The 26,459-nt window shown below is 47.7% G+C and overlaps 1 protein-coding gene across 17 annotated transcripts in view; it reads left to right on the forward strand.

Moving 5' to 3' along the window:
- Positions 1–26,459, forward strand: part of LOC102188534 — a 147,744-nt gene that overhangs the window by 90,585 nt on the left and 30,700 nt on the right. For 15 of the 17 annotated variants that reach the window (XR_001919885.1, XR_001919884.1, XR_001919887.1 and 12 more), the window contains 4 exons: positions 1,056–1,206; positions 3,837–3,986; positions 6,341–6,485; positions 7,502–7,611. Coding sequence is in view for 1 of the 17 variants with exons in the window: in XM_005694911.3 (XP_005694968.1) it covers positions 1,136–1,206; positions 3,837–3,986; positions 6,337–6,485; positions 7,502–7,611 (480 nt within the window). In the remaining 16 variants the exon portion in view is untranslated. Of the gene's footprint in view, positions 1–1,055; positions 1,207–3,836; positions 3,987–6,336; positions 6,486–7,501; positions 7,612–26,459 lie in introns of all 17 variants that reach the window. The other 2 variants (XM_005694911.3, XR_001919895.1) reach the window with 2 other exon arrangements.

Raw genomic sequence — 26,459 nt, forward strand, 5'->3', positions numbered from 1 at the left:
GTTTTCTGTCCATCTTGCCATGTTCTCCCCATGTGCATGGAGTGAATTTGTGCCTCAGGACATCCAAGTGTTATTTCTGTACCCAGCCCACCTATCCCTGTTCAAGTTTAGGAGCTCTTCCCAGAAATTAAGGGGCAGGGACCCTGTGGAAATAGGGGAGTCAGATGAGTGGCTACAGTTTTAAGGGCAGGAGAAGCTCTCTGGTGTGGTGCTTAGCAGCAAGGCTGTGCTCTCCTGTGAACCTGTGGCCAGAGGTGTCATGTGGGTTCAATCATTGTGCCTCTTTGCTGGGTTCTGTGGTGTCATGACTGGTGTTTCAGGATGGTCGTGGATGACCTGAGTTTCATATTGTGTCTGGGCTCATGGCAGTGATGTTACTGGCTCAAAACGAACAAGGTTGCATGACAAGTGACCCAGTTGCTCTAAAGGGTGGAGCCCCAGCATCTTTGTGCTTTGGAATGGCTCTAATGGCCTGTAGCTCTTCGTGTTGTTCAAGGAAGGGCTTCCAGTATGGCTTTGACCAGGAAGCAAGCACACTCATGTGTCAACTGGGCTGAGTCCACTGGGGCCCTTTTGTCATGGGGCCAAAAGAGCCATTTTTCATGGATATGCTCCATATCAAAGAAGGGGCTTAATGTCATGGAGGCCCTCAGGTAGCTTTTATCCTTTCCCGTGCTGGTGAGTCTATTGTGAGCAGAGTAGGTGCCAAGAGTGGGTGTGTTTCCCTGGAGTGTCAGTGGCGAAGGGGGCCCCATTCACCTGAGGGGTTCTTGGGGGACATCCTTAGATTGTGTTGGCCGGGACAGTACATGGAGTGGAATTGTAGGCCTGAGACCAGGCAGTTGGCAGATTGGCATTCTTTGTCCTGTAGGTCCCTTGACTCTGAATGTATCTGTGCACCAACACATCCCTGTTTGGCTGCCTACACAGCACACCTTCTTGCAGCAATTGAGTGGTAGATGCCAGAATGATTGGCAATGCTCCCGGAGGCCTTGCCTCTTTCCCCCGTATACTTGGTGCTCTTCCTCACACATGCATGTGTTTTCTCGCCCCAGGCCAGGTTGAGTGGCCCAAGACGGAAAACTGTTGGCAACAGGTTACCCATCGCATATTCCATGATAGCCAGCCTCTCAAGATGAATCTCACGAATCCCCAGAGGCAACTGGGCAAGTGGCCCTTGAGTGTACAGATGGAACAACCATGGCGGTAAGCAGCCTTTCTTCAGGGAAACCTAGTGGTTTGGCCCCAGGGATCTGGGCATGGGATTCACACCTTCACTTTCTGGGCTTTTCCTGAGGCATGCAAGGTCCCAGGGCCTGCAGCTTGGCTGCCCCAAGGCTGCAGTCTGCACAGTCCTGAATGCTGACCTGATCAAGCTCGCTGACCTTCCTGGGATGGAGGTGGCGACTTTGCTCACGCAGCACCTAGAGCACACGTGCTTGGATCGATGATGACTCCCACAAATGCATTCCTTGGAAATCTGAACAAAATGAGTGAGCCACCCCTACCGTCTCCTCATCGGAACTGAGGTCCAGCACGTGGCTCCCACAGGGATCAAAGGGCCAGGGTCACATTCATTTGCTCCCTGGGATGTGAGCAGCCACAGTGTGCAAGCTGAGGGTGAGGGCCTTGTGATGTGAAGGTGAGCCATAGGGGAAAGGGGCTGCATCTCCCATGCTCGGGTTATGACTGGGGACCGTGAATTGTCTCTCTTTGCATGAGCTATCCAGGTCTTTTGTCTCCGGATGTGGATGAGAGTGAGGGTAGCAGAGGAAGCAGAAGCCATTTGAGAGCATCTGGGCTGCCACTGAGTTTGTCAGGCCTCCGTGTGCCCACTGCCTGGTCCCTGGTGGATAGCACAGAGTTTTCACTCAGGGTCAGAACAGAAGTCATGGCCTCAGCCAGTCTTCTGTGTCATGTTCTTCTGGGGGATGGATTGCTACATAGTTTTCTCCTAATACTGAGAGAAGATCAATGGGCAGAGTGTCCAAGAGGTGGGCCAAGCTGAGGGCCCCTCGTCTGATTGTTTCTTTGGTCAGTGTGCATGGGTGCTGGTGTTGGGAGGCTGAGCCTGGAAATTCCATTAGGGTGTTTCTGTGGATAAAAATCCCGTGTCAAAGGAGGATTAGCACATTGCCCTGAGTTGGGTGGATGCCAGGGGAGAGCAAATTTCAGAGATCTTGAAATACACCTTGAATGGTGGTGGAACCTGTTAATGGATGGGTGGGTGGATGGACCAGCTATTCAGTCAGATTTCCTGAAGTCTGGGTTGCCTTCATATACAGTTGGAGTGAGTGTGGGGAAGGATCACAGTGGCAGATTCATAGGTTCAAGGACCATCCAACAGTTGACCTCTCCCATCAATGGTTTCCTTTGTGACAGGCTTCCGGAGCCAGTAGTGGTTCCCAACATGGCATTGTATCTTGTCCTGACCTGGGGGCCAAGTATGAACTATCCATTCCATGGAATTCTCCAGGCCAGAACACTGGAGTGGGTAGCCTTTCTCTTCTCCAGGATATCTTCCCAACACAGGAATCAAACCCAGGTCTCTCATATTGCCAGCAGATTCTTTACCATCTGAGCCACCTTGGAAGCCCAGGAATAGTGTAGTGGGTAGCTTATCCCTTCTCCAGTGGATCTTCCCAACCCAGGAATCAAATGACGGTCTCCTAAATTGCAGTGAGATTCTTTACCAACTGAGCTATCAGGGAGGCCAAGTATGAGGTAGAGGGAGTATTTTCTCTTCATCCTGCCACATTCTCCCCGTGTGCATGGAGTGATGCTGTGCCACAGGACATCCCAGTGTCATTTCTATACCCAACCCACCTATCCTTGCACAAGCTTAGTTGCTCTTCCCCGAACTCGGGGTAGGACCCCATGGAAACAGGAGTCAGATGCTCCTGTGAGCGTCTGTGGTTTGAAGGGCAGGGGAATCTATCTGGTGTGAGGCTCATTTTATTGTGCAGTCTGCTGGTTCAGTGAGGCTGTGCTCTCCTGCATGCCTGGCCTCTGGCCAGAGGTGTCATGTGGGTTCAATCATCTCGCCTCTTTACTGGTTTGTGTCATGACCTTGCTGGTGGTGTCAGAATGGTCGTGGACAACCTGGGTCTTGTGCTGTGTGTGGTTCACAGAAGTTATGTTACTGCCTTAACAGAAAGCAAGGTAGCATGGCAAGTGACCCAGTTGCTGTTAAGGGTGGAGCCCCAGCATCTTTGCATTTCAGGAAGTCTCCGATGGCCTGCATCTTTTCATGTTGCCTAAGGAAGGCCTTCTAGCAAGGTTTTTGGCCAGGAAGCAAAGCATGCTTGTGTGTCAACTGGGCTAAGCGTAGATGTCCATCAGGGCCTCTTTGTTGCAGGGCTGAAAGAGACATTTTTCATGGATGTGTTCCCTGTCAGGGAAGGGTCTTAATGTCATGGAAGTCCTCAAGTACCTTTTATCCTTCCCTGTGTTCGGCAGTCCATTGTGAGCAGAGTATGTGCCAAGAGCAGGTGTGTTTCCCTGGAAGGGCAGTGGCTGTTAGGCCAAGAGTCCCCAGTTCCCTGAGGGTGTCTCAGGGGTTCACAGAGGATATCCTTAAGCTGTGTCGGCCAGGACGGCATGAGGAGCAGAATTTCAGGGCCCAAGACCAGGGAGTTGGCAAATTGGCAGTCTTTGTCCTGCAGGTCCCTTGACTCTGAAGGTATCCGTACACTACCGCATCATATCAGACCGAGGTGTACCAATTGAATGGTAGATGCAAGAATGAGGGCAGCACTTCTGGAGGCCTTGCCTCTTTCCCCAGTATGGCTATTGCTCTTCCTCACGCATGTGTGTGTTTTCTCACCCCAAACCAGTTGCCTTGAGTATGCCAGGATGGAAGACTGTTTGCAACAGAGAACCCGTCGCGTATTCCATGACAACTGTTCTGGCAAGACGAGGCGTGTGAGCCCCCAGGGGCTTCTGGGCAATTGGTCCTTCAATGTACAGGTGGATCACCCATGGCGGTAAGCAGCCCTTCTTCAAGGAAACCTAGCCGTTTGGCCCCAAGGATTGGGCATGGGATCTGTGCCCTCACCTTCTGGGGTTTCCCTGGGGCATGCAAAGTCCCAGAGCCCAAGGCTGGGCTGCAGTTCCTGCCCCATGGCTGCAATCTGTGCACTCTTGAATGCTGACATGACTGAGCTCCCTGGCCTTCCTGGGATGGAGGTAGCACCTAGAGCACACGTGCTTGGATCGATGATGACTCCCACAAATGCATTCCTTGGAAATCTGAACAAAATGAGTGAGCCACCCCTACCGTCTCCTCATCGGAACTGAGGTCCAGCACGTGGCTCCCACAGGGATCAAAGGGCCAGGGTCACATTCATTTGCTCCCTGGGATGTGAGCAGCCACAGTGTGCAAGCTGAGGGTGAGGGCCTTGTGATGTGAAGGTGAGCCATAGGGGAAAGGGGCTGCATCTCCCATGCTCGGGTTATGACTGGGGACCGTGAATTGTCTCTCTTTGCATGAGCTATCCAGGTCTTTTGTCTCCGGATGTGGATGAGAGTGAGGGTAGCAGAGGAAGCAGAAGCCATTTGAGAGCATCTGGGCTGCCACTGAGTTTGTCAGGCCTCCGTGTGCCCACTGCCTGGTCCCTGGTGGATAGCACAGAGTTTTCACTCAGGGTCAGAACAGAAGTCATGGCCTCAGCCAGTCTTCTGTGTCATGTTCTTCTGGGGGATGGATTGCTACATAGTTTTCTCCTAATACTGAGAGAAGATCAGTGGGCAGAGTGTCCAAGAGGTGGGCCAAGCTGAGGGCCCCTCGTCTGATTGTTTCTTTGGTCAGTGTGCATGGGTGCTGGTGTTGGGAGGCTGAGCCTGGAAATTCCATTAGGGTGTTTCTGTGGATAAAAATCCCGTGTCAAAGGAGGATTAGCACATTGCCCTGAGTTGGGTGGATGCCAGGGGAGAGCAAATTTCGGAGATCTTGAAATGCACCTCGAATGGTGGTGGAACCCATGGGTGGATGGATGCATGGATGGATCAACGAGTCAGTCAGGTTCCTTGAAGTCTGGGTTGCCTTCATATACAGTTGGAGTGAGTGTGGGGAAGGATTGCAGTGGCAGATTCGTACGTTCATGGACAATTGAACATTTGGTCTCTCCCATCGTCACTTTGCTTTGCAGCAGATGTCTGGAGCCTCCCGTTCTTGCCATCATGACATTGTGTCTTGTTTTTTCTGGGGCCAATATGAGGCACAGGGGATATTTTCTGTCCACCTCACCGTGTTCTCACCATGTGCATGGCATAAAGATGTGCCTCCTGACATCCCAGCATCGTTTCTATACTCATCTCTCCTATTTTTTTCTGAATTAAGGAGCTCTTCCTGGCAATCCATGGGCAGAACCCTGTGAAAACACAGGAGTTGGCTGTCCCCATGAGCAGCTGCAGTATTAAGGGGAGGAGAGGCTGTCTGGCATGGGGCTCATTTTGTTTTGTTACCTGCTGGTATAGCAATGCATTGCTTTCCTGCTTGCTTGATCTCTGGCCTGTGATGTCATGTGCGCCCAGTTGTTGTGCCTGTTTGCTGAGTTCTGTCATATTATGGCTGATGGTGTCAGGATGGTCATGGACAACCTATCTTGTGTCTGGATTCACAGCAGTGATGTTACTGGCTTACAAAGAGCAAGGCAGCACGGAAAGTGACCTAGTTGCTGTTAGTGGAGCCCTGGCATCTTTGTTTTCTGAAATGGTTCAATGGCCTATAACTTTTCATGTTGTCCAAGGAAAAGCTTGTGGTATTGCTTTGAGCCAGGAAGCAAGTATGCTCATGTGTCAGCTGGGCTGAGCGCAGGTATCCAGTGGGGCCCCTTTGTCATGGGACTTAAACTGCCATTTTTCATCAATAGGCTCCCTGTTGGAGAAAAGCCTTATTTTCTTGGAAACCCTCAGAAACTTTTTTCCTTTCCCACACTGGCATGCTCTTTGTGAGGAGATCAGGTGCCTAGCATGGGTGTATTTCTCTGGAACAGAGGCGGCTATTAGACGAAGGGGTCCCCATTCCCCTGAGGGCATCTTGGGGATTCACAGAGGACATCCTTAAGTTGTATTGGTGGGAATGGCATGGGGAGAAAAATTGCAGGGCCCAAGACCAGGGAGTTGGCAGATTGTTGCTCTTTGTCCTGATGGCCCCTTGAATCTGAAGCAATCCACATGCCAACACATTCATGTTTGGCTTCTGACATACCAGATTGAGGTGCAGCAGTTGAATGGTAGATGCAAGTATGAGGGCAATGCTCCTGGGGGCCTTGCCTCTTTCCCCTGTATGCCTGTCTCTCTTCCTCATGCTTGCATGTATTTCCTTGCCTCAAGCCAGATTGAGTGGCCCAGGATGGAAGACCATTGGCATCAGGCACCCATCACATATTCCATGACTCCCAGCCTGGAAAGTCGAGGCCTACGAGCTGCCACAGGCCACTGGACACGCGGCCCTTGGTGGTACAGGAGGAACGCCAATGGCTGTAAGTGGCCATCTTCGCGTAAACCTGGTGGTTTGGCCATAAGGCTCTGGATGTGGTGTCTGCTTTTTCACCTTTGTACTTTCCCTGGGGCACGCAAGGTCCCACAGCCCACAGGCTTAGCTGTAGTTCCTGCCTCTTGGCTGGGATCTGTGCAGTTCCAACTGTTGATGTGATTGAGATTGCTGGCCTTCCAGGGGTGGAGGTCCTGACTTTGCTCATTCAGCATCTGAGCACATGCACTTAGATGGATGATGATTCCCAAAGACAGCCTTGAAAATCTGACAAAGTGAGTTATCAATCCTTATCATGTTCTTTTTGGAACTAAGATCCAGCATGTGGCTCCCAGAGGGATGGAATGGCCAGGGTCACCTTGCCTTTGCTCCCTGGGGCATCAGCAGCAACAGCAGGGAAGCTGAGAGTGACAACCTTGTGGTGTGTAGGTGAGACATGGGGAAAAAGGCCTGCATCTCCCATCCTCAGGGGATGGCTAGAGACCATGTGTTGTCTCTGGTTGCACGAGACTAGCCAGAGCTGTTGTCTTTTGCTGTGGGTGAAAGTGCCATGGCAAAGAAAGTGAAAGCCATTTGTGGGCCTCTTGGCTAACATTGAGTTCATTCAGAAAACAAATTGTTTTTGTTCAGATTCAGAACAGGAGTTGTGGCCTCATGCTACGTAGTTTTCTCCTGATATTTGAAGAAGCAAATGAGCATAGTGTCCAGGAGTTTGGGCAAGCTGATGGACCCTTCTTGTATTATTTCTTTCGTTTTGTGTGTGAGTGTGCACTGGTGTTGGGAGGCTGAATCTGGAAGGTGCCTTAGTGCCTTTCCAAGGAAATCAGAATCCTATGTTGATGAGAAGGTCCAGCATATTTCTCTGATGCGGGTGGATGGCAGGAAGTGAGGAAAGCTTGGACAGCAGGAAATATGCCCAGAATGGTGGTTGAACCCATGGGTGAGTAAGCAGGTGGATGGATAAGTGTTTCAGTCAGGTTTCATGGACTCTTTGGTTTCCTTCAGGTGCATTTGGAGTATTAGGAAGGACAACAGTGGCAGATGTATGGACCATCCAACAGTTTTCCTCTCCCATAATCGGTTTCCTTTGTGGCGGAACTCCAGATCCACAAGAGGTTGGTATTGTGTCCTGTCTTGTCCTGGTGGCCAATTATGAGGCAAAGGGGATGCTTTCTGTCCATCTCTCCATGTTCTCCCTGTGTGCATGGCATAAGGTGTGCCTTGGGACATCCACATGTTATTTCTATATCCAGCCCATGTATCCTTTCACAAGTTTAGGAGTTTTCCCTGGAATTCAGTGGGCTGGACCCAGTAAAAACAGAGGAGTCAGTTGCCTACATAAGCGGATGCTGTCTTAAGGACAGGAGAGGCTTTCTGGCACAGGGGTCTTTTCGTTTTGTGGCCTGCTGGTGCAGCAACACTGTGGTCTCTTGCATTCCTAGCCTCAAGCCAGAGACATCATCGTGGGTTCAGCAGCTGCAGCTGTTTCTGGATTCTGTCATGGCATGGCTTGTGCTGTCAGGGTGGTCATGGATCACCTGGGTCTTGTGTTGTCTCCGGGGCCACTGTAGTGATATTGTTGCAGGAAGAGGGACCCCTTCCAGGGCCCAAAACTGGGCTCTTGTCTAACGCTTGGAAATGAATTGTCTGAGGAGACACATGCTGACAAAGCAAGAGATTTTATTGGGAAAGGGCACCCGGGTGGAGAGCAGTAGGGTAAAGGAACCCAGGAGAACTGCTCTGCCACGTGGCTCGCATTCTCAGGTTTTATGGTGATGGGATTAGTTTCTGGGTGGTCTTTGGCCGATCATTCTAATTCAGAGTCTTTCCTGGTGGCACACGCATTGCTCAGCCAAGATGGATGTTAGCAAGAGGGATTCTGGGAAGTGGACGGACCTTTCCCAAACTCTTCCGGTTGGTGGTGGCTTATTAGTTCTGTATTCCTTATCAGGATTTCCTGTCATAAAACAACTCATGCAGATGGTTACTATGGTGCCTGGCCAGGGTGAGCTGTTTCAATCACTGTGCTTCCCCTAAAAACTCCCCCGTGAGAGACTTCATACTCAAGATACTTCTTGGGAATTGGGGCGGAGGTCTCTTTCTTCTGTAACTTCTTCCTGCTGTGCATGGGCATAGGCCTGCCTAGCAGAGCAGAAGTCTCTGTCTACCCGATCTAAGTTGGGGTGTTCCACATCTGAAAACAGCTTCCACCCTTGTAGTAACATCAATTTGGCTTGGAACTGCTGGAGTCTGCTGGAAATAAACTTTGTAAGTAGTTGGAGTATACAGGCGCCAAATAGGAGGCGTAATAAGATAGTTATCACTGGACCCATGAATGGTAGGAGCCAAGAAGGGAAAGAAAGAGAACTCCATACACTTGTTGAACTCAAATCCCAGATCTTTGTGGCCTGTTGCAAAAGCCCCTTGATATCTTTTTGGACCTGCCCAGACTGGTGGTAATAAAAACAGCATTCTTTCTTTAGATAGAGACAAGTGCCCCCCTATCCAGCAGTCAGTAAATCTAGGGCCCGATGATTTTGTAGGACCATTGTGGCTAGGGAGTCTAACTGGGATTGTAGGTGTTGGAGGGTCCTCGCCATTTTTTCTATGGATACAGCAGTGTCCGGTAGAAAGCTGCTTAAATTTACGTAAAGAAGTTCCCCCCATGGCAGCTCCTGTCAAACCAGTGGTCAGTCCTAGGGCTAGGAAAAAAGGGGTAAGTATTGCTGCACGACGTATCCTCTGGTTGGTATATACTGGTAAAGGCAAGGAGGTATTACTCCAGGCCAGATCTATGTGGGGTGTAACATACCCTAGACAGCAAGTTCCTGACCAAAAAGGTGGTAGGGATAAATAAGCTTTATCCCCACATATGAAATGGACACCATGACTGGGTTTAAGCTGGGCAGCAAAACGGGTTTGCCAAAGAGGAACAGGATTTCCATCTGCCTTACAACTGGAACATGGCATAATAGAACAGGGGCAGTCTTTTAGTAGCTGGGAGGAGACTGTCACTCCACTTGCTGCAAAACCAGCAACAGTGAGGGCATTTAGGAAGGTATTCAAGTGTTGTGAGACATTCTGGGTTTTTTCCTCAAGGTAGAGAGTATTTCGTTTAGGCTCCCACCATAGGGTTAGGTTTTCAGGTTTGGGTACCCCTACAAGGGAATAACAGGGGTCAGAGTTGCCTACCTGATTTAGAAACCAGGATGAACAGGTATGGTTCTTTGGTCGTCCAGAACAGAACATGGATTTTCGAGACTGGTTAATAGCATCCTAGGAGAGCCTCATGTTCGGGGATAGGTATACTGTGTCAGTTCTGCCAGAACCTCTAGTTCCCAGACTTTGGGCTAAATCGTAATACCCTAGTGAAATTTCTAGGTCCCAGTTTTTCTCATTAGTTTCAACAGTGAAAGTCACCACACATTATGAGTTGCCTAGATTTCCCACTGACACCCCTGTCAGGGAGTTGCTTTTTAGACAGATAGGGAAAGTCACTTGCGGAATGTTAGTCAAGAGAGAAAATAAGGGCTCAGGTGGGATTGCAGATGTTACTGAGGGGGTAAATATAGACAGTTGTTGCTGATACCAAGGCATGACTTTTTTTCCCCTTTTTCCCAAAAGGCCATACTATGACCAGATGGGGTGCGCTGGGTAACAGCATGTAGCTCGGCTGGAAGGGTAGGCCATTGATAGCCTGGGATAGGTTGGGCATACCCCCAGCTTCTGCCATTAATGCTGATGCAGCAGGGGCTGGTTAGGGTGAGTCAAGAAGCAGTGTGGTTTGCAAGCATATATGCCTCGTTTAGAGAGAGATTAATAGCCATACAGGGAGGCATGATTAGAAAGAGGTAGAACATCATATGATGCGTTTTTACTTATCTGAGGGAGAGTTGATGGGGTTCCACCTGAACAAGAGTCTGAGATCTTCAACAGGTTCACAGGAATAGTTGTCCTCTGGTTTTGGAGTCTCAATCCCCATCTCCCCCTCCTGTAGGCCATAGGGTTTTATTCTAGAGTTGTGGACCCAGGCAGATAGACCCTTCACTTTTACAGCAGTTGAAGTTACTAGGACAACCTGATATGGTCCTGTCCATTTCTCGGACAGCTGGCTTGGACTCCCTTTTTCTTGCCAGGTCTTTACTAATACTTGGTCCCCCGGCTCTACCTGGGGATTTTTCAAGTTTTCCTGTGGTCTAGGGAGGATCTGTTCTCTGTATCATTGGAGTTCATGTTGAAACCGTCCCAGGTCAATTATATGTTTTAAGAGAGCATTGGTATCCTCATCAAAAAACAAATCAGAAGTTAAGAATGGACATCATTTCATAAGGGCTTAATAATAGTTGCCGTTTGGGGGCTGTCTGTACCCTCATGAGGGCTATGGGTAGCATATGGATCCACTTATGTGTTTCTTGACATAGCTTGGCCAGAGCCCTTTTAAGAGTCTGGTTGGCTCTCTCTACCTTTCCCGAAGCTTGAGGCCTCCAAGATGAGTGGAGGCGGTATTTTATGCCTAAGCATGCGGCCAGGTTCTGAGATATCGTGGCTGTAAATGAGGGCCCATTGTCACTCTGAAGTGATCAAGGCAACCCAAACCTAGGTACTGTCTCCTTCAGCAGAGCTTTACAGACTTCTGTGGCTCTCTGTGTCTTAGTAGGGAACACTTTAATCCATCCTGTGAATGTGTCAATAAAGACTAGCAAATAAGAAAACCCTTGGGTCTTTGGCATGGCTGTAAAATGCACCTGCCAGTCCTCTCCTGGGTATGATCCCCAATGTTTGACACGTTTAGTTAGAGGAGGTGGCAAGGGTCTGGCTTTTTGATTATTTCTTAGACAGGTATCACAATTCTGTGTGACCTGTCTAACAACCTTAGCCAACTGGGATGGTAGAGGATAGGTTTGAGCAAGATTTCCAGATTATCTCTTCCAAAATGGGTACTTTTATGTAAGGAGTTAATAATTTTCCAAACCTGAGAGTCAGAGAGTATAACTTGGGCCTGATCAGTCTGAAACCACCCATTGGGTCACCCATGTGACCCAATCTCCCAGCCCCACTCAGCATATCAGGAATGTTCCTCTGGGGTATAATCTGGGGTCAGGGTTTCCTTGGGGAAAGGGGGGCAGATAGCAGTGACAGGGGTAGCTTCCCTAGCAGCTCGTTTAGCTTCCTGGTCAGCTTTTCTATTTCCCTGGGCCTTCTCTTCTTGCTCCTCTTGGTGACCTTTACAGTGGATGACAGCTAATTTTGCAGGAAGTTTGACTGCCTCTAGGAGCCTGAGAATGAGCTCTTTGTGTTTAATTGGAGAGCTTCGAGCACTGAGCATACCTCTTTCTTTCCAAATTGCTGCATGGGCGTGCAGGATGAGGAAAGCATACTTACAGTCCATATACACATTAATCCTCTTTCCTTCTCCTAATTCCAAAGCTCACATCAGGGCAAAAAATTCAGGTTTCTGGGCTGAGGTGTCTGGGGGAAGAGACCCACTTTCCTTAGTTTCCTCTAGGCTCACTACAGCATATCCTGCTTTCCTCTCTCTCTTTTCTACAAAACTACTGCCATCTGTGTACCATTTTTCCTCTGGGTCAGATAAAGGTGTCTCTGATAGGTCCAGGTGAGAAGAGTATAACTCGTCTATGATTTGCATGCATTGGTGATCCAAAGGGGAAGTAGGGGGATCTGGCAGTAAGGTGACTGGATTTAAAGTCTGCTGCTGCTGCTAAGTCGCTTCAGTCATGTCCGACTCTGTGCGACTCCATAGACGGCAGGCCACCAGGCTCCCTCGTCCCTGGGATTCTCCAGGCAAAAACACTGGAGTGGGTTGCCATTGCCTTCTCCAATGCATGAAAGTGAAAAGTGAAAGTGAAGGCACTTAGTCTTGTCCGACTCTTAGCAACCCCATGGACTGCAGCCTACCAGGCTCCTCCGTCCATGGGATTTTCCAGGCAAGAGTACTGGAGTGGTGTGCCATTGCCTTCTCTTTTTAAAGTCTGACAGACCCTCAACTTTATTTCTGGAGTGTCAAGGAGGAGGGCTTGGTATTGGGTGATCCTTCCCCCTGTCATCCACCTATCCCCTTTAGTTTCCAAGACTGCTTGCACCTGGTGAGGCGTATACACTATGGTGGGCTGACCCAGGGTCAGCTTAGATGCCTCCTTAACATAAGAGCAATGGCCGCTACTGCCCAGAGGCAAGTGGTCCACCCTCTGGCCACTTCATCTAGTTATTTTGAGAGATAAGCCGGGTTGTAATACAGGCCCCATCATTTGTCCTAACATCCCAAGAGCAGTTCGTATCCTTTCAGAAACATAAAGCTTGAAAAGCTTTTCCAGGTTTGGGAGGCCTAAAGCTGGGGCTGTAGTGATAGACTCTTTTAGGGCATTAAAGGCCACCTTGCAGGTCTCATCCCAGTCGAGTGGCTTTTCCTCTTTCCCTCTTAACTTTTCATATAGGGGTCGGGCCAGATTGCCATAATTAGGAATCCAGATCCTGCAAAACCCAGTCATTCCTAAAAATCCCCTAAGCTGTTTTTTTATTTGGAGGGCACAGGGTGTTTAAGATGAGGGATTTCCTCTGGGGGTCGAGCATTCTTTTTCCTTCCATAATTATAAATCCAAGGTATTTTACTTGGGTTAAGCTAATCTGAGCTTTCTTGGGGGTTACTCAATAGCCCTTTTCATACAGGAAATTTAGAGTTTTAATAGTGTCCATTTGAGAGCTGGTAAAATCTGGACTAGATATGAGCAGGTCATCCACATATTGTATTAGATTGCTGTTTGTTAATTCCCTTAGTTCTCTCCCCAAGGAAGTCCCAAAGATATGAGGGCTGTCCCTAAACCCTTGTGGTAGTCGAGTCTAGCAGAGTTATGTGGCCTCCCTTGTTCCCAAGTCTTGCCACTCAAACGCAAAGAGTTTTGGGGATTCAGGATGGAGAGAAATGCAAAAGAAAGCATCTTTAAGATCCAAGACTGAGAACTACTTAGCATTTCCTGGGACTTGGGATAGGAGGGTATACGGATTTGGGACTATGGGGTGGATGGGAACCACAGCTTCATTAACAGCTCTGAGATCCTGGACGAATCGATAAGATACATCTGGTTTTTTAACGGGCAAGATTGGAGTATTGCAGGGAGACTCACAGGTGATTAGAATTCCAGTATCTCGGTATTTGTTAACTAATGGTCTAAGACCTTCAAGAGCTTCTGGTTTTAAGGGATATTGTCTTTTCCAGGGGTAGGGAGCATTTGGCCTCAGAAGATCTTTACAGTGGAACATTTATGGCTAGACCAGGACTGGAGACATCTCACACCTGGGGATTGACCTCATCTAAGAAAGGGACAGACTCCTCCTTTTCTATATCTGACTAAATATTCAGACACTAGGCAAAGGAAATTATCGACTTCTAGCTTTCCCCAAGTCACTCTGGTCTGGAGGCGGCAAAGAAGGTCTTTCCCCAGTAGGGGAGCAGGGCAACCAGGGATGTATAAGAAGGGGTGGATTCGTTGCCAGTTGCTTTGAGGTTTTCCATCTACCCCTATCACTGTTTTAGTCTGGGAATCTAAAGGTCCTCATTGGAAAGGAAGAACAGAGAAGGCAGCCCCCATGTCTAAAAGAAAGTTCACATCCTTACCTTCTATTTATAGAGTCACCCAAGGGTCTAGAGGAGTGATCTGGGCCTCACCATTCATGGGGGTTTCTCCCACGAGAATGGGGGTGCCTGCTGGGTACCGTCAGTCCTGGTCGCCCAGGACTAATACAGAGGGAGCAGGTTTAGGGGTCTCCATACGTCTTCCCTTAGGGCAATATGGGCACTCCCTTTTCCAATGCACATTCTCTTTGCAGTAGGCACACTGGATGTGTCTCAGCTGCTGTGGATTGTTAAGATCCTTTTTCCTTCCTTGCTCTCCCCCAGACTCTAGCGTAGTGGCAGGATGAATCAAAGCCAGGATTTTAGCCTGTTGTTGGGCCAAGGCCTGGGTCTGCCTCTCTATTCTCCTATCTTTTCAGGCTTCCTTTTGCTCCCTTTTTGCTTCCTCCTCCTGGTACCTGTTCAAAAACACCCTGTTTGCCTCCTCCACCAAATCGGAAATTGGGGTCTCTGGTCCTTTTCCTAGTTTTTGTAATTTTCTCCTTATGTCTGGGACTGCCTGGGTTATGAAGCAATGGGCCAACAGGACTCTTCCATACTTTTTAGATCTGTCTTGGTAAAGTTTTTAAAGGCTTCTGTGAATCTTCCCCCCCCCCAAAAAAAAAAGAGCTGGATTTTCATTTTCTTCCTGTGTAACCTCTTTTATCTTATTATAATTAACAACCTTTCGGACACCCTGGGTCATTCCCTGTAGTAGGCAAGTAATGAGGTGTCTTAAGGATTCCTCTCCTGCCCTTTTATTAGGATCCCAGTCTAGCTCTGTAGAGGAGATTGCCTCTTCGGCGGGGGCCAGACTGACATCTACCCACTGTCTTTCTTCAGCCACTTTTCTAGCCTGATTTAGGATTCGAACGTTTTCCTCATCATTACAACACCAGGTGAGGATAACCATTATATCCCTCCAGGTGAGGGAGAAGTTAAGGCTAAGATGCCCAAATTCATCCTTAAATTTTTTGGGGTTCTTGGAATATGAGCCCAGTTGTTCCTCGCATTGGGTAATGTCTTACATAGAGAATGGAACATGAACGTGCGTAGTTCCCCCTCCCCGTCTGGTACCTCTCTTAGGGAGCAGATTTTGTCTGAGGATGACCTTTCCTTCTGTGGAGGACAAAGCTTACTTCCTGATCGTAACCCCATAGGGGAGGGGGCACATGGAGGAGGAGCTGAGGCGATGGTGAGTGACTTCCCTTCAGATCCCGTGACTTCTGGGTCTGAGCTCATGATTCCCAGGCCTAGCCTCCTGACTTTGGGGTCCAAGCTCGTGACTTCCAGGTGTGTCTTACCCTCCTTTCCCCGTGACTTCTCTGCTGAAGCAGAGGAGGTTAGGGGAAGGTCAAGGGGATCTGCTGTTTCAGACCTTGCTAAAAGGATTTTGGAAGAGCATTTATCAAAGTCCTCAAGCTTGTATTTTCCCTTTTTCCTGGAATCCTGGTAGAGGGCCATAAAGGCCTGGACATAGGGAATCTCCTTGTATTTACCCTTGTGTTTGCAGTATAGACTGAGCTGTAAAATGGTGTTGTATCCAAGTGATCCCGACTGGGACCATTTTCCCCCTCCTTCCAGGGAGTAAGTAGGCCAGTATTGAGTATAGTATTTGATAATTTTTTTCTTTTTTAGCCCTTCCAGTTGGTATCCCTCCCAGTGGGGTGTCTAAAGGGAAGCTAGGCTTATTTCCCATTTTAGTGACAGTATAATTTATATCTCATTCCCAGGGGACCAGTATTGGGGTGGATGTCCCTATATCTGACTCTAGAGAGACTGTAAGCTCTCTCCTGGTCCCAAATTGCCTGATTGTATATGCGCCAAAGGAAATGTTCAGTAGTAAGCACAATCAACAGTGCTGTAGGACTGGTCCTGAAAGGTGAATTAACCCCTAAGGATGTGTCTAGGGTGTTAATTTTCACCCAAGACCAGGTGCGACGATACTGAACCCCGTCAATCATTTCCATGTGGAAGCACTCAGCCAAATGCTCAATCAAATGGCTGAATTTATAGAAACAAGGCACCTGATGGACGGCTTCTAATGCCCGATTGTCTCCCTAATAACAGAAAGCACAATGATGGGGAGCAGAGAGCGTAGCCTCTCAGAAAATCTCTTGCAAAGACCCAGAACTAAATAACTTGGGTCTTCACAGAGAGGAAAAAAGGCCAGGTTGAGAGAGAAGGAGAGGGAAGAGACAAAAGGTGTAAGCGTGAGGGAGAGAAAGAGGAAAAAGAAAAAGGGGTGGCCTTACAGACATCTCCTGCCACCTACAGATATCCAGGCGTTACAGGACTTTTCCGTGGGCCTCCAGAGAAGGGAGGACTGGAACTTGGCCCTACCAGAAATCAGAACCAGAATTTGAGTTCTCTGCCAATAGGAGGTGATCAGTCTCCAATCCTCAGCTCAAGCCGAGGCCCTTTGACCAGACTCCTGCGTCCAGGACCAGGGGACTAGAAAAATAGGATAGGATAGGTTGAAAGGAGGGGTGAGATAAAAGGGGGTCAACAAAATCTCTTGTTCCTTAACCGGTCGGGGCACCCTGGCCAGTTGTCCACATCAGGAGGAGACCAGGGACAAACAAGTCCCAGTTGCGGCCACTGGGTCAGATCTGTCGGCAGGCAAGCTGGTCCTGGAGTGCCCCAAGCGGTCTGGATGTCAGCCCCAGTAAAAATGGGGGTGTCCCTTCATGGTCGCCAGTTGTTGTAGGAAGGGGGAGGCCCCCCTACAGGGCCCCAAGAATGGGCTTTTGTTTAACACTCAGAAATGAATTGTCTGAGGAGACACGTGCTGACAAAGCAAGAGATTTTATCAGGAAAGGGCACCCAGGTGGAGCACAGTACCGTAAGGGAACCCAGGAGAACTGCTCTGCCACGTGGCTCGCAGCCTTGGGGTTTTATGGTGATGGGATTAGTTTCCGGGTGATCTTTGGCCAATCATTCTAATTCAGAGTCTTTCCTGGTGGTGCACGCCTCACTCAGCCAAGATGGATGCTAGCAAGAGGGATTCTGGGAAGTGGACGGACACGCGGTGTCTCCTTTAGACCTTTCCTGAACTCTTCCAGTTGGTGGTGGCTTACTAGTTCTGTATTCCTTATCAGGATTTCCTGTCATAAAACAACTCATGCAAATGGTTATTATGGTGCCTGGCCAGGGTGGGCAGTTTCAATCAGTGTGCTTCCCCTAACAATGTTACTGCCTTAAAAAGTGCAATACATCACTATGAGTAACTTAAGTGCTGTAAAGGGTGGAGCGCCACATCTTTGCATTTCAGAATAGTTCCAATGGCCTGTAGCTTTTTGTGTTTTTCAAGCTAAATGCTTGTAGCACGGCTGTAGTCCGGGAAACAAGCACACTTGTGTGCCACCCAGATTGTTCACAGCTGTACTGTGGAGCCCCTTTGTTGCACAGTCCAAGAACTAGTTTCATGGATAATCTCCCTGTCAAAGGAGGGCCTTATTCTTGTGCAAGCTTTCAAATACCTTTGTTCCTTCCCTACGGTGGTGAGACCATTGTGAGCAGAGTAGGTGCCAAGAGTGTGTTTTCCTGGAGGGACAGTGGTAGTTCAGACAAGGTGGCCTCCTTCCCCTGAGGGTGAGTTGGGGTTTCTTCAGTTCAGTCGCTCAGTCGTTTCTGACTCTTTGCAACCCCATGAATCGCAGCATGCCAGGCCTCCCTGTCTATCACCATCTCCCGGAGATCACCCAGACTCACGTCCATTGAGTCCGTGATGCCATCCAGCTATCTCATCCTTGGTCGTCCCCTTCTCCTCCTGCCCCCAATCCCTCCCAGCATCAGAGTATTTTCCAATGAGTCATCTCTTCACATAAGGTGGCCAAAGTACTGGAGCTTCAGCTTTAGCATCATTCCTTCCAAAGAAATCCTAGGATTGATCTACAGAATGGACTGGTTGGATTTCCTTGCAGTCCAAGGGACTCTCAAGAGTCTTCTCCAACACCATAGTTCAAAAGCATCAATTCTTTGGTGCTCAGCCTTCTTCACAGTCCAACTCACATCCATACATGACTACTGGAAAAACCATAGCCTTGACTAGACGGACCTTAGTCGGCAAAGTAATGTCTCTGCTTTTGAATATACTATCTAGGTTGGTCATAACTTTTCTTCCAAGGAGTAAGCGTCTTTTAATTTCATGGCTGCAATCACCATCTGCAGTGATTTTGGAGCCCCCAGAAATAAAGTCTGACACTGTTTCCATTGTTTCCCCATCTATTTCCCACGAAGTGATGGGACCGGATGCCATGATCTTTGTTTTCTGAATGTTGAGCTTTAAGCCAACTTTTTCACTCTCCTCTTTCACTTTCATCAAGAGGCTTTTTAGCTCCTCTTCACTTTCTGCCATAAGAGTGGTGTCATCTGCATATCTGAGGTTATTGATATTTCTCCCGGCCATCTTGATTCCAGTTTGTGTTTCTTCCAGTCCAGCGTTTCTCATGATGTGCTCTGCATATAAGTTAAATTAGCAGGGTGACAATATACAGCCTTGACATACTCCTTTTCCTGTTTGGAACCAGTCTGTTGTTCCATGTCCAGTTCTAACTGTTGCTTCCTGAGCTGCATACAGGTTTCTCAAGAGGCAGGTTAGGTGGTCTGGTATTGCCATCTCTTTCAGAATTTTCCACAGTTTATTGTGATCCACACAGTCAAAGGCTTTGGCATAGTCAATAAAGCAGAAATAGATGTTTTTCTGGGGTTTCTTAGAGGTTATCTTTACACTGTGTTGTCAGTGATGGTAAGAGAAGTGGATTTGCAGAGTCTGAGTCCAGTGAGTTGACAGAACATCAGCACTTCGTCCTGCTGGCCCCTTGACACTGAATTTTTTCCTGTGGCAATGCACTCAGTTTTGGCTTCTGACACACCAGAGTTGCAGCAATTGTGTCATAGATGCTGTATGAATCTCAACTCTCCTGTGAGCATTGACTCTGTCTGCTATGTGCCTGTTGCTATTCCTCAAGCCTGCAGATATTTTCTTGCCTCAAGTTAATTTGAGTCACCAACTTGGAATACCATCACAACAGGTGACCCTTTGCATATTCTGTGACACTTGGCTTGGGGAGGTGAGGCCAGGTGAAATTAACGATCCCCCATATATGAGTGAACATGCAGCCCATGGGTTTACAGGTGGAACACCCACAGTTGTAAGTGGCAGTTCTTTCCCAAAACCTAGTGGTTTGTCTACAGGCCTCTGGGTGCCAGGGTTGCACCCTTACCTTCTGTGCTTACTCTCTGGCATTCAAGGTCCCATGGCCTGAGGCTTGACTACAATTCCTACCCTTGTCTTGGTTCTGGGCAGTGTCAAATGCTGATATGATTGAGCTCGCCTACAGTCCTAAGGTAGACACCACAACTTTCCGCATCCAGTGTCTGAGCACATGGTAGGATTGTGTTGACTCCCACAAATGCTTGGGAATCTGAACAAAATGAGTGAGCAGTCCCTATGGTCTCCTCATTGAAATTAAGTTCCAGCCTGTGGTTCCCACAGGGAAAATAGAGAGAATGCCATGTGGCACTTGCTTCCTTGTGCTTCAGCAGCTTCACTGTGTAAGTTGAGGCCGACAGCCTTCTCATGGGAAGAGGGGCCGTTGGGAAAGGAGCCTGGGACTCCCATCCTCCTTGGATGGCTACAGACAGCATGTCTGGTCTTGGTTTATGAGCCCAGTCAGGGTTGTGGTCTCCTGCTGCAGGTGAGAGTGAGATAGAAGAGGATGCAGGAGTTGTTTGAGAGCCTCTGAGCTGCCACTGTGTTCCTGCCTCCACTCGGTTGTTGCCTTGTCTCTTGGAGGAAGCCATAATCTTTACACTCAGAGTCAGAACAGGAGTCCTTTCCTAGGTTGGTCTTCTACGTCATGTTCTACTGGAGAGAAAGGACACAAAGCTTCTCCTGATGATTGGAGGACATCAGTCACTGTCTCCAGCACGTTGTCCAAGCCTATGTCCCCTTTTTGGGTTGTGTCCCCCTTGTATGTGAGTGAACGTGAGTGTTGGGAGAGTGGGCCTGGAAAATGTTTTGAGGTAATAAATATTCTGTGTTAATGGGAGAGTCTGGCACATTGGCTCTGAGGCAGGTGTATTTTGGGGCAATTGAAAGGTGAGAGGGTGGTTAATGTGTGTGAAATGGTTGGTGAACCCATGGCTGGATTGGTGAGTGGAGGTATCAGCGAGTCTAGAGTACTCTGTGATTTCTTTTGGTTGCCTTCAGTGCATTTGCACTCAGTGTCTGGAAGGCCTGGGGAAACAGATTCAGGGACTGTTGCCTATTTGGCCTCTCTTTGATTAAGACACTTTGTGTCTTCATGGCGGTGAGTGTTTGTCATTGTAGCATTGTATGTCTTGGTCTGGGTGCTGATTATGAGGCATGAGATATGTATTTTCTCCCCGTCTGGCTACATTTTCTCTGTGTTGACCTTGTGAAGTTGTTCCTTAGGCCATCCTAAATTTTTTTTTATACCCAGCCGCCGTAGCCTTCCCTGAAGGTTGGAGTTCTTCCCAGAGGTCGTTGGGTGGGACCTTGTAGAAATAGGGGAGTTGGCTGCTAAGGAGAGATTGCAGGTTTAGGGGCAGGAGAGGCTGTCTGGGGGATAGGTCATCTTGACATGCCACCAGCTGGTGCAGTAAACTCATTGTCTCTGGCGTGCCTGGCCTCAGTCCAGAGAATCAGTGAGGATTGTGGTCACAACTGTTTGTTGGGTTTTCTCATGGCATGGCTGTGGGTGTCACATTGTTCCTGGAGGACCTGGGTCTCAGTATGTTTCTGAGTTATGGCTGTGATATTCCTGGGTAAAGAAATTTCAAAGCCTCATGGTGAGTGTCCCAGTTGATGTACAGTATCTAGCTCTGTAACTTTGGGTTTTGGAGTAGCTTTGCATGTTTTCCAAGTTAAGGGCCTCTGTCTTGGCTGTAGGCCAGGAAGTAAGTGCACTCTTGAGGCCCCCAGAGTCAGTGCAGGTGTGCCTCAGGGATTGTGGGGCCCAAGGAGCCACTTTTCATTGTGGACCTCACTTTCAGACAAGTGCCATTTTCTCATGTAAGCTCCCAGTTTCCTTGTTGCCCTGTTGGCAGGTCCATTGTAAGCAAAGTAGGTGGCAAGATTGAGTGTTTTCCTGGAATGTCAGTGGCTGTTAGGTTCACAGGGTAGGCCCAGTTTTCCTGGGCATGTCAAGAGGTTCAAGAATTACACCTTTAAGCTGTGTCAGCAGGCACAGTATTCAGGAGTGGAATTGGAGGGCCCAAAACCAGGGATGTGATGGACCAGTGGCTTTCTTTGGCCTGATAGTTACCCACTCTTAAAGTGTCCTTGCCCCAGTGCATTCACATTTGACTCCTGCCACACAGACAAGGGGCAGGATATGAAACTGAGGCACGATAGAGCCCCGTATTCCAGGTGGCACTGCCTCTTTTTCCTGTGCACCGATGCATGTTCTTCAAGTGTGTATGTAAATTCTTGCTTCAATTCAGATGGAGTCCCTAGGGATCAAAACCATCAGTGTGGTATCCTTCCCATATTCCATGACATCAGGCCAGGTGAGGTCAGGCAAGGGAGCCCCTGGAGGCATGTTGGCATACAGCCCATAGGGTGATGGTAGAATGCCCATGGTGGTAAGTGACCTGGACCTCTGTGAGCTGGGGCTGCACCCTCACATTCTGGGCTTTCCCTGGGACATGTGAGCTCTGATGGCCTGAGGCTTGACTGCACTACCTCGCCCATGACTGGGCTCTGATGGGTCCTGAATGCTGATGTGATTGAGTTCCCAGGCCATCTCAGGGTGGAGGCCATAGGTCCAGAATCTGAGCACGTGCTTAAACTGATGATGACTCCAAGGCATACCTTGGAAATCTAAATAAAATGAATGTGAAAAGCCTCTACTGTCTCCTCATCGGAACTGGGATCCTGAATGTGGCTCCCACAGGGAACGTAGACAGGGTATCCCATTGCATTTGCCCCTTTGGCCATCAGCAGCTACTTTGTGCCAGTTGAGGGTGATGACTTTCTTGTAGGTAGAGGAGCCTTTGGGAGAAGGTCTGGAACTCCCATCCCTGGGGGATCCCTGGATGCATGAGGCTAGCCAGAGCTGTGTTCTTCCACAGGCGAGAGTGCAGGTGGAAAAGGAAGTGGGAGCCTTTGGGGGCCTCTGGCCTGCCATTGGGTCCTTCAGGCCTCTGCCAGGTCCCTGGAGGGCATCTACATCTTTACAGACAGGGTCAGAGCAGGAGCCCTGCTTCTCTGTCATGTTCTATGAGGACATGAGATGAATGTTAGAAGGTTCTTCCTGATGCTCTTAGGAATTCAACAGACCACCACCCCTGGGATGTGGGCCAAGCTGACAGCCCCTCCTTAGATCACATCCCCCTTGTGTGTGTGTGTGGCGGGGAGGGGTGGTGTGGGGGAGTGGGGACGGCTACTGGGCTTGAGACGTTGGGCCTGGAAAATGTCTAACAGAATTTTTGAGGAAATCAAAATTCTCTGTAGAGGAGAGGGTCTGGCACTTTGCCCTGAGGTGGGCAGATACTAGGGACAGAGAATGGCAAAGAAAGTGAGAAATGCACTAGGAATTGTGCATGAACCCCTGGGTGAAATGCTTTGTGGATGAATTGGCAAGTCCGTAGGGTTCCTTGAACTCTTTGGGTTGCCTTCAGGTGCATTTTAAGCCAGTTTCAGGAAGCACTGAGGGTGCAGATTCATGTACCCATCCCCCAGTTGGCTTCTCCTTGGATTGACTTGCTTTGTGGTGGATCTTTGTGGCAGCAAGTGGTTGGCATCAAGGCATTGTATCATGTTTTGGCATGGAAGCCAATTATGATGCGGGGTGTTTGTTTTATCCACATCTGGCCAGGTTCTCCCTGTGTTGACAATGTAAAGATATTCCTTGGGACATTACAGGGTCATTTCTATACCCAGCCCACCTAGCCTTCTCTGAGGTTTGGAGCTCTTCCTGGAGGTCATTAGGCTGGATCCTGTGGAAACAGGGGAGTCAGTTTCCAAGGAGAGGCTGTCTGGTATGGGAGTCATTTTGTCATGCCACCAGCTGGTGCATCAAACCTGTGGTCCCTGAAATGCCTGGCCTCAGGCCATAGAAGTCATGTTGGATTCAGAGCTTGCAGCTGTTTGCTGGGTTATGTTGTGGAATGGCTGTGGGTGTCACATTGTTCCTTGAGGACCTGGGTCTCATGGTGTCTCTGGGGTTGGCAGTGATATTCCTGGTTTATGAATTTGCAAGGTTCTGGAGTTTTGGTGACTGTGGATGTCACCATGGTCCTAGAAGAGCTCTTGGTTTGCTAAAGTATGGGCACTGATGGGACAGGCTTTTGAAAGTTGCAAGCCTCCACATCAATTTACTCAGTTGTTTTAGGTGTCTCACCTTACAACTTTGGGCATTTGATAGGCTCAGTTTCCTTTCTGTCTCTATGTGGTCCAAGTGAAGGACTTTTATCTTTGCCTTAGGCTTAGAAGCAATCTTGTTCTGAGTACTTACCTAGCTAATGTAGCCATCCCCAGGTTGTGTATAGACTTTCTATGGTATGGTACTGTACATTTTCTTTTCTTTTTTTATGTGGCTCGTTGAACATTTTTATTTTAGCTCTGTAAATCAGGATTATGAATTTTTGGTTATTTATTCATCTTTTTCTTTTCCTACTTGTTTTCTTCACTTTTTGTCATATGTGTTATGTTGTGATATAGTTGCCATTGTTTTCAGTCAAGTGCTTTATAAAAAATTTTCAGAGCCCTCCTTTCTCATTTTTAATTGGTGTGCTGCAAGAATTTTAAAAGACTCTGTATTGATGTGTCTTTTATTGACCCTTATTTGTGTTGTATGTGACCTTATAATATCACAGTTCATGTTTTTTTTTTACGTATTGAATTGACCGTTTTAAACCAAGAATTTTTGCCAATTTAAATATTTTTTTAAAATAATAAATTACACCTAAATGTTTCTTAGTCCTCTTGTCAGGTACATCTCTTTCTTTTTTTGCCTTCATGTTTATCCAAAATGTTATATAATTGAACATTTTTTTTTTTGCATTCTGTTCCTAGATGCCTTTTTTAACTGTAGAAATTTTTTAAATTGTGAATTCACTGTTTCATATGTTTGTACTACTATTTTTGTATGTTTAACCTTAATTGTGCAATACTATGGACTCTAGAGAGTCTCTTGGACTGCAAGAAGATCAAACCAGTCAATTCTAAAGAAAATCAATCCTGAATATTCATTGGAAGGACTGACACTGATGCTGAAACTCCAATACTTTGGCCACCTGATGCAAAGAACTGATTTATCTGAAAAGACCCTGATGCTGGGAAAGATGAAGGCAGGAGGAGAAGGGGGTGACAGAGGATGAGATGGTTGGATGGCATCACCAACTCAATGGACATGAGACTGAGTAAACTCCTGGAGTTAGTGATGGACAGGGAGGCCTGGCATGCTGTAGTCCATGGATCACAAAGAGTCAGACATGACTGAGTGACTGAACAACAGCAGACCTCTATCCATAGTTCTTCAGACACACTATTTAACTAGATCTAGTCCTTTGAATCTATTTGTTACCTCTACTGTGAATTCATACAGGATTTGATTTATGTCATACCTGGCTGGCCTAGTGTTTTTCCCAGTTTTCTTTAGTTTAAGCCTGAATTTTGCTATTAGAAGCTGATGATCTGAGCCACAGTCAGTTCCAGGTCTTGTTTTTGCTGGCTGTATATAGTTTCTCCATCTTTGGCTACAAAGAATATAATCAATCTGATTTCAATATCTACCATTTGGTGGCCACAACTGGAAAAGGTCAGTTTTCATTCCAATCCCTAAGAAAGGCAATGCCAAAGAATGCTCAAACTACTGCCCAATTGCACTCATCTCACACACTAGTAAAGTAATGCTCAAAATTCTCCAAGCCAGGCTTCAACAGTATGTGAACCATGAACTTCCAGATGTTCAAGCTGGTTTTAGAAAAGGCAGAGGAACCAGAGATCAAATTGGCAACATCCGTTAGATCATGGAAAAAGCAAGAGAGTTCCAGAAAAACATCTTCCACTGCTTTATTGACTATGGCAAAGCCTTTGACTATGTGGGTCACAATACACTGTGGAAAATTCTGAAAGAGATGGGAATACCAGACCACCTGACCTGCCTCTTGAGAAATCTGTATGCAGGTCAGGAAGCAACAGTTAGAACTGGACATGGAACAACAGACTGGTTCTAAATAGGGAAAGGATTAAAGGCTGTATATTGTCACCCTGCTTATTTAACTTATATGCAGAGTACATCATGAGAAACACTGGGCTGGATGTAGCACATGCTGGAACCAAGATTGCTGGGAGAAATATCAATAACCTCCGATATGCAGATGACACCACCCTTATGGCAGGCAACAAAGAGCTGAAGAGCCTCTTGATGAAAATGAAAGAGGAAAGTGAAAAAGTAGACTTAAAACTCAACATTCAGAAAACTAAGATACTGGCATTGGGTCCCATCACTTCATGGCAAATTGATGGGGAAACAGTGGAAACAATGACAGACTTTATTTTGGGGGACTCTAAAATCACTGCAGATGGTGACTGCAGCCATGAAATTAAAAGCCGCTTGGTCCTTGGAAGAAAAGCTATGACTAACCTAGACAGTGTATTAAAAAGCAAAGACATTACTTTGCCAACAAAGGTCCATCTAATCAAAGCTATGGTTTTTCCAGTGATCATATATGGATGTGAGAGTTGGACATAAAGAAAGCTGAGCACTGAAGAATTGATGCTTTTGAACAGTGGTGTTGGAGAAGACTCTTGAGAGTCCCTTGGACTGCAAAGAGATCTAGCCAGTCCATCCTAAAGGAAATCAGTCCTGAATATTCACTGATGCTGAAGCTGAAACTCCAATACTTGAGCTACTTGATGTGAAGAACTGACTCATTTGAAAAGACCCTGATGCTGGGAAAGATTGAAGGCAGAAGAAGAAGGGGATGACAGAGGATGAGACTGTTGGATGGCATCACCGACTCAATGGACATGAGCTTGAGTAAACTCTGGGATTTGGTGATAGACAGGGAAGCCTGGCATGCTGCAGTCCATGGGGTCACAAAGAGCCAGACACGACTGAGCGCCTGAACTGAACTGATGTCCATGTGTAAAGTCATCTCTTGTGTTGTTGAAAAAGGGTATTTTCTATGACTAGTGCATTTTCTTGGCAGAATTCAGTTAGGCTTTGTCCTGCTTCGTTTTGTTCTCCAAAGGCAAACTTACCTGTTACTACTCCAGGTGTCTCTTGGCTTCCTACTTTGGCATTCTAATCCCTGATGATGAATAAAATATCTTTTTAAAGTATTAGTTCTAGGAGG

Source organism: Capra hircus, chromosome 21 (genome assembly GCF_001704415.2).
Source record: "Capra hircus breed San Clemente chromosome 21, ASM170441v1, whole genome shotgun sequence".
NCBI lineage: Eukaryota > Metazoa > Chordata > Mammalia > Artiodactyla > Bovidae > Capra > Capra hircus.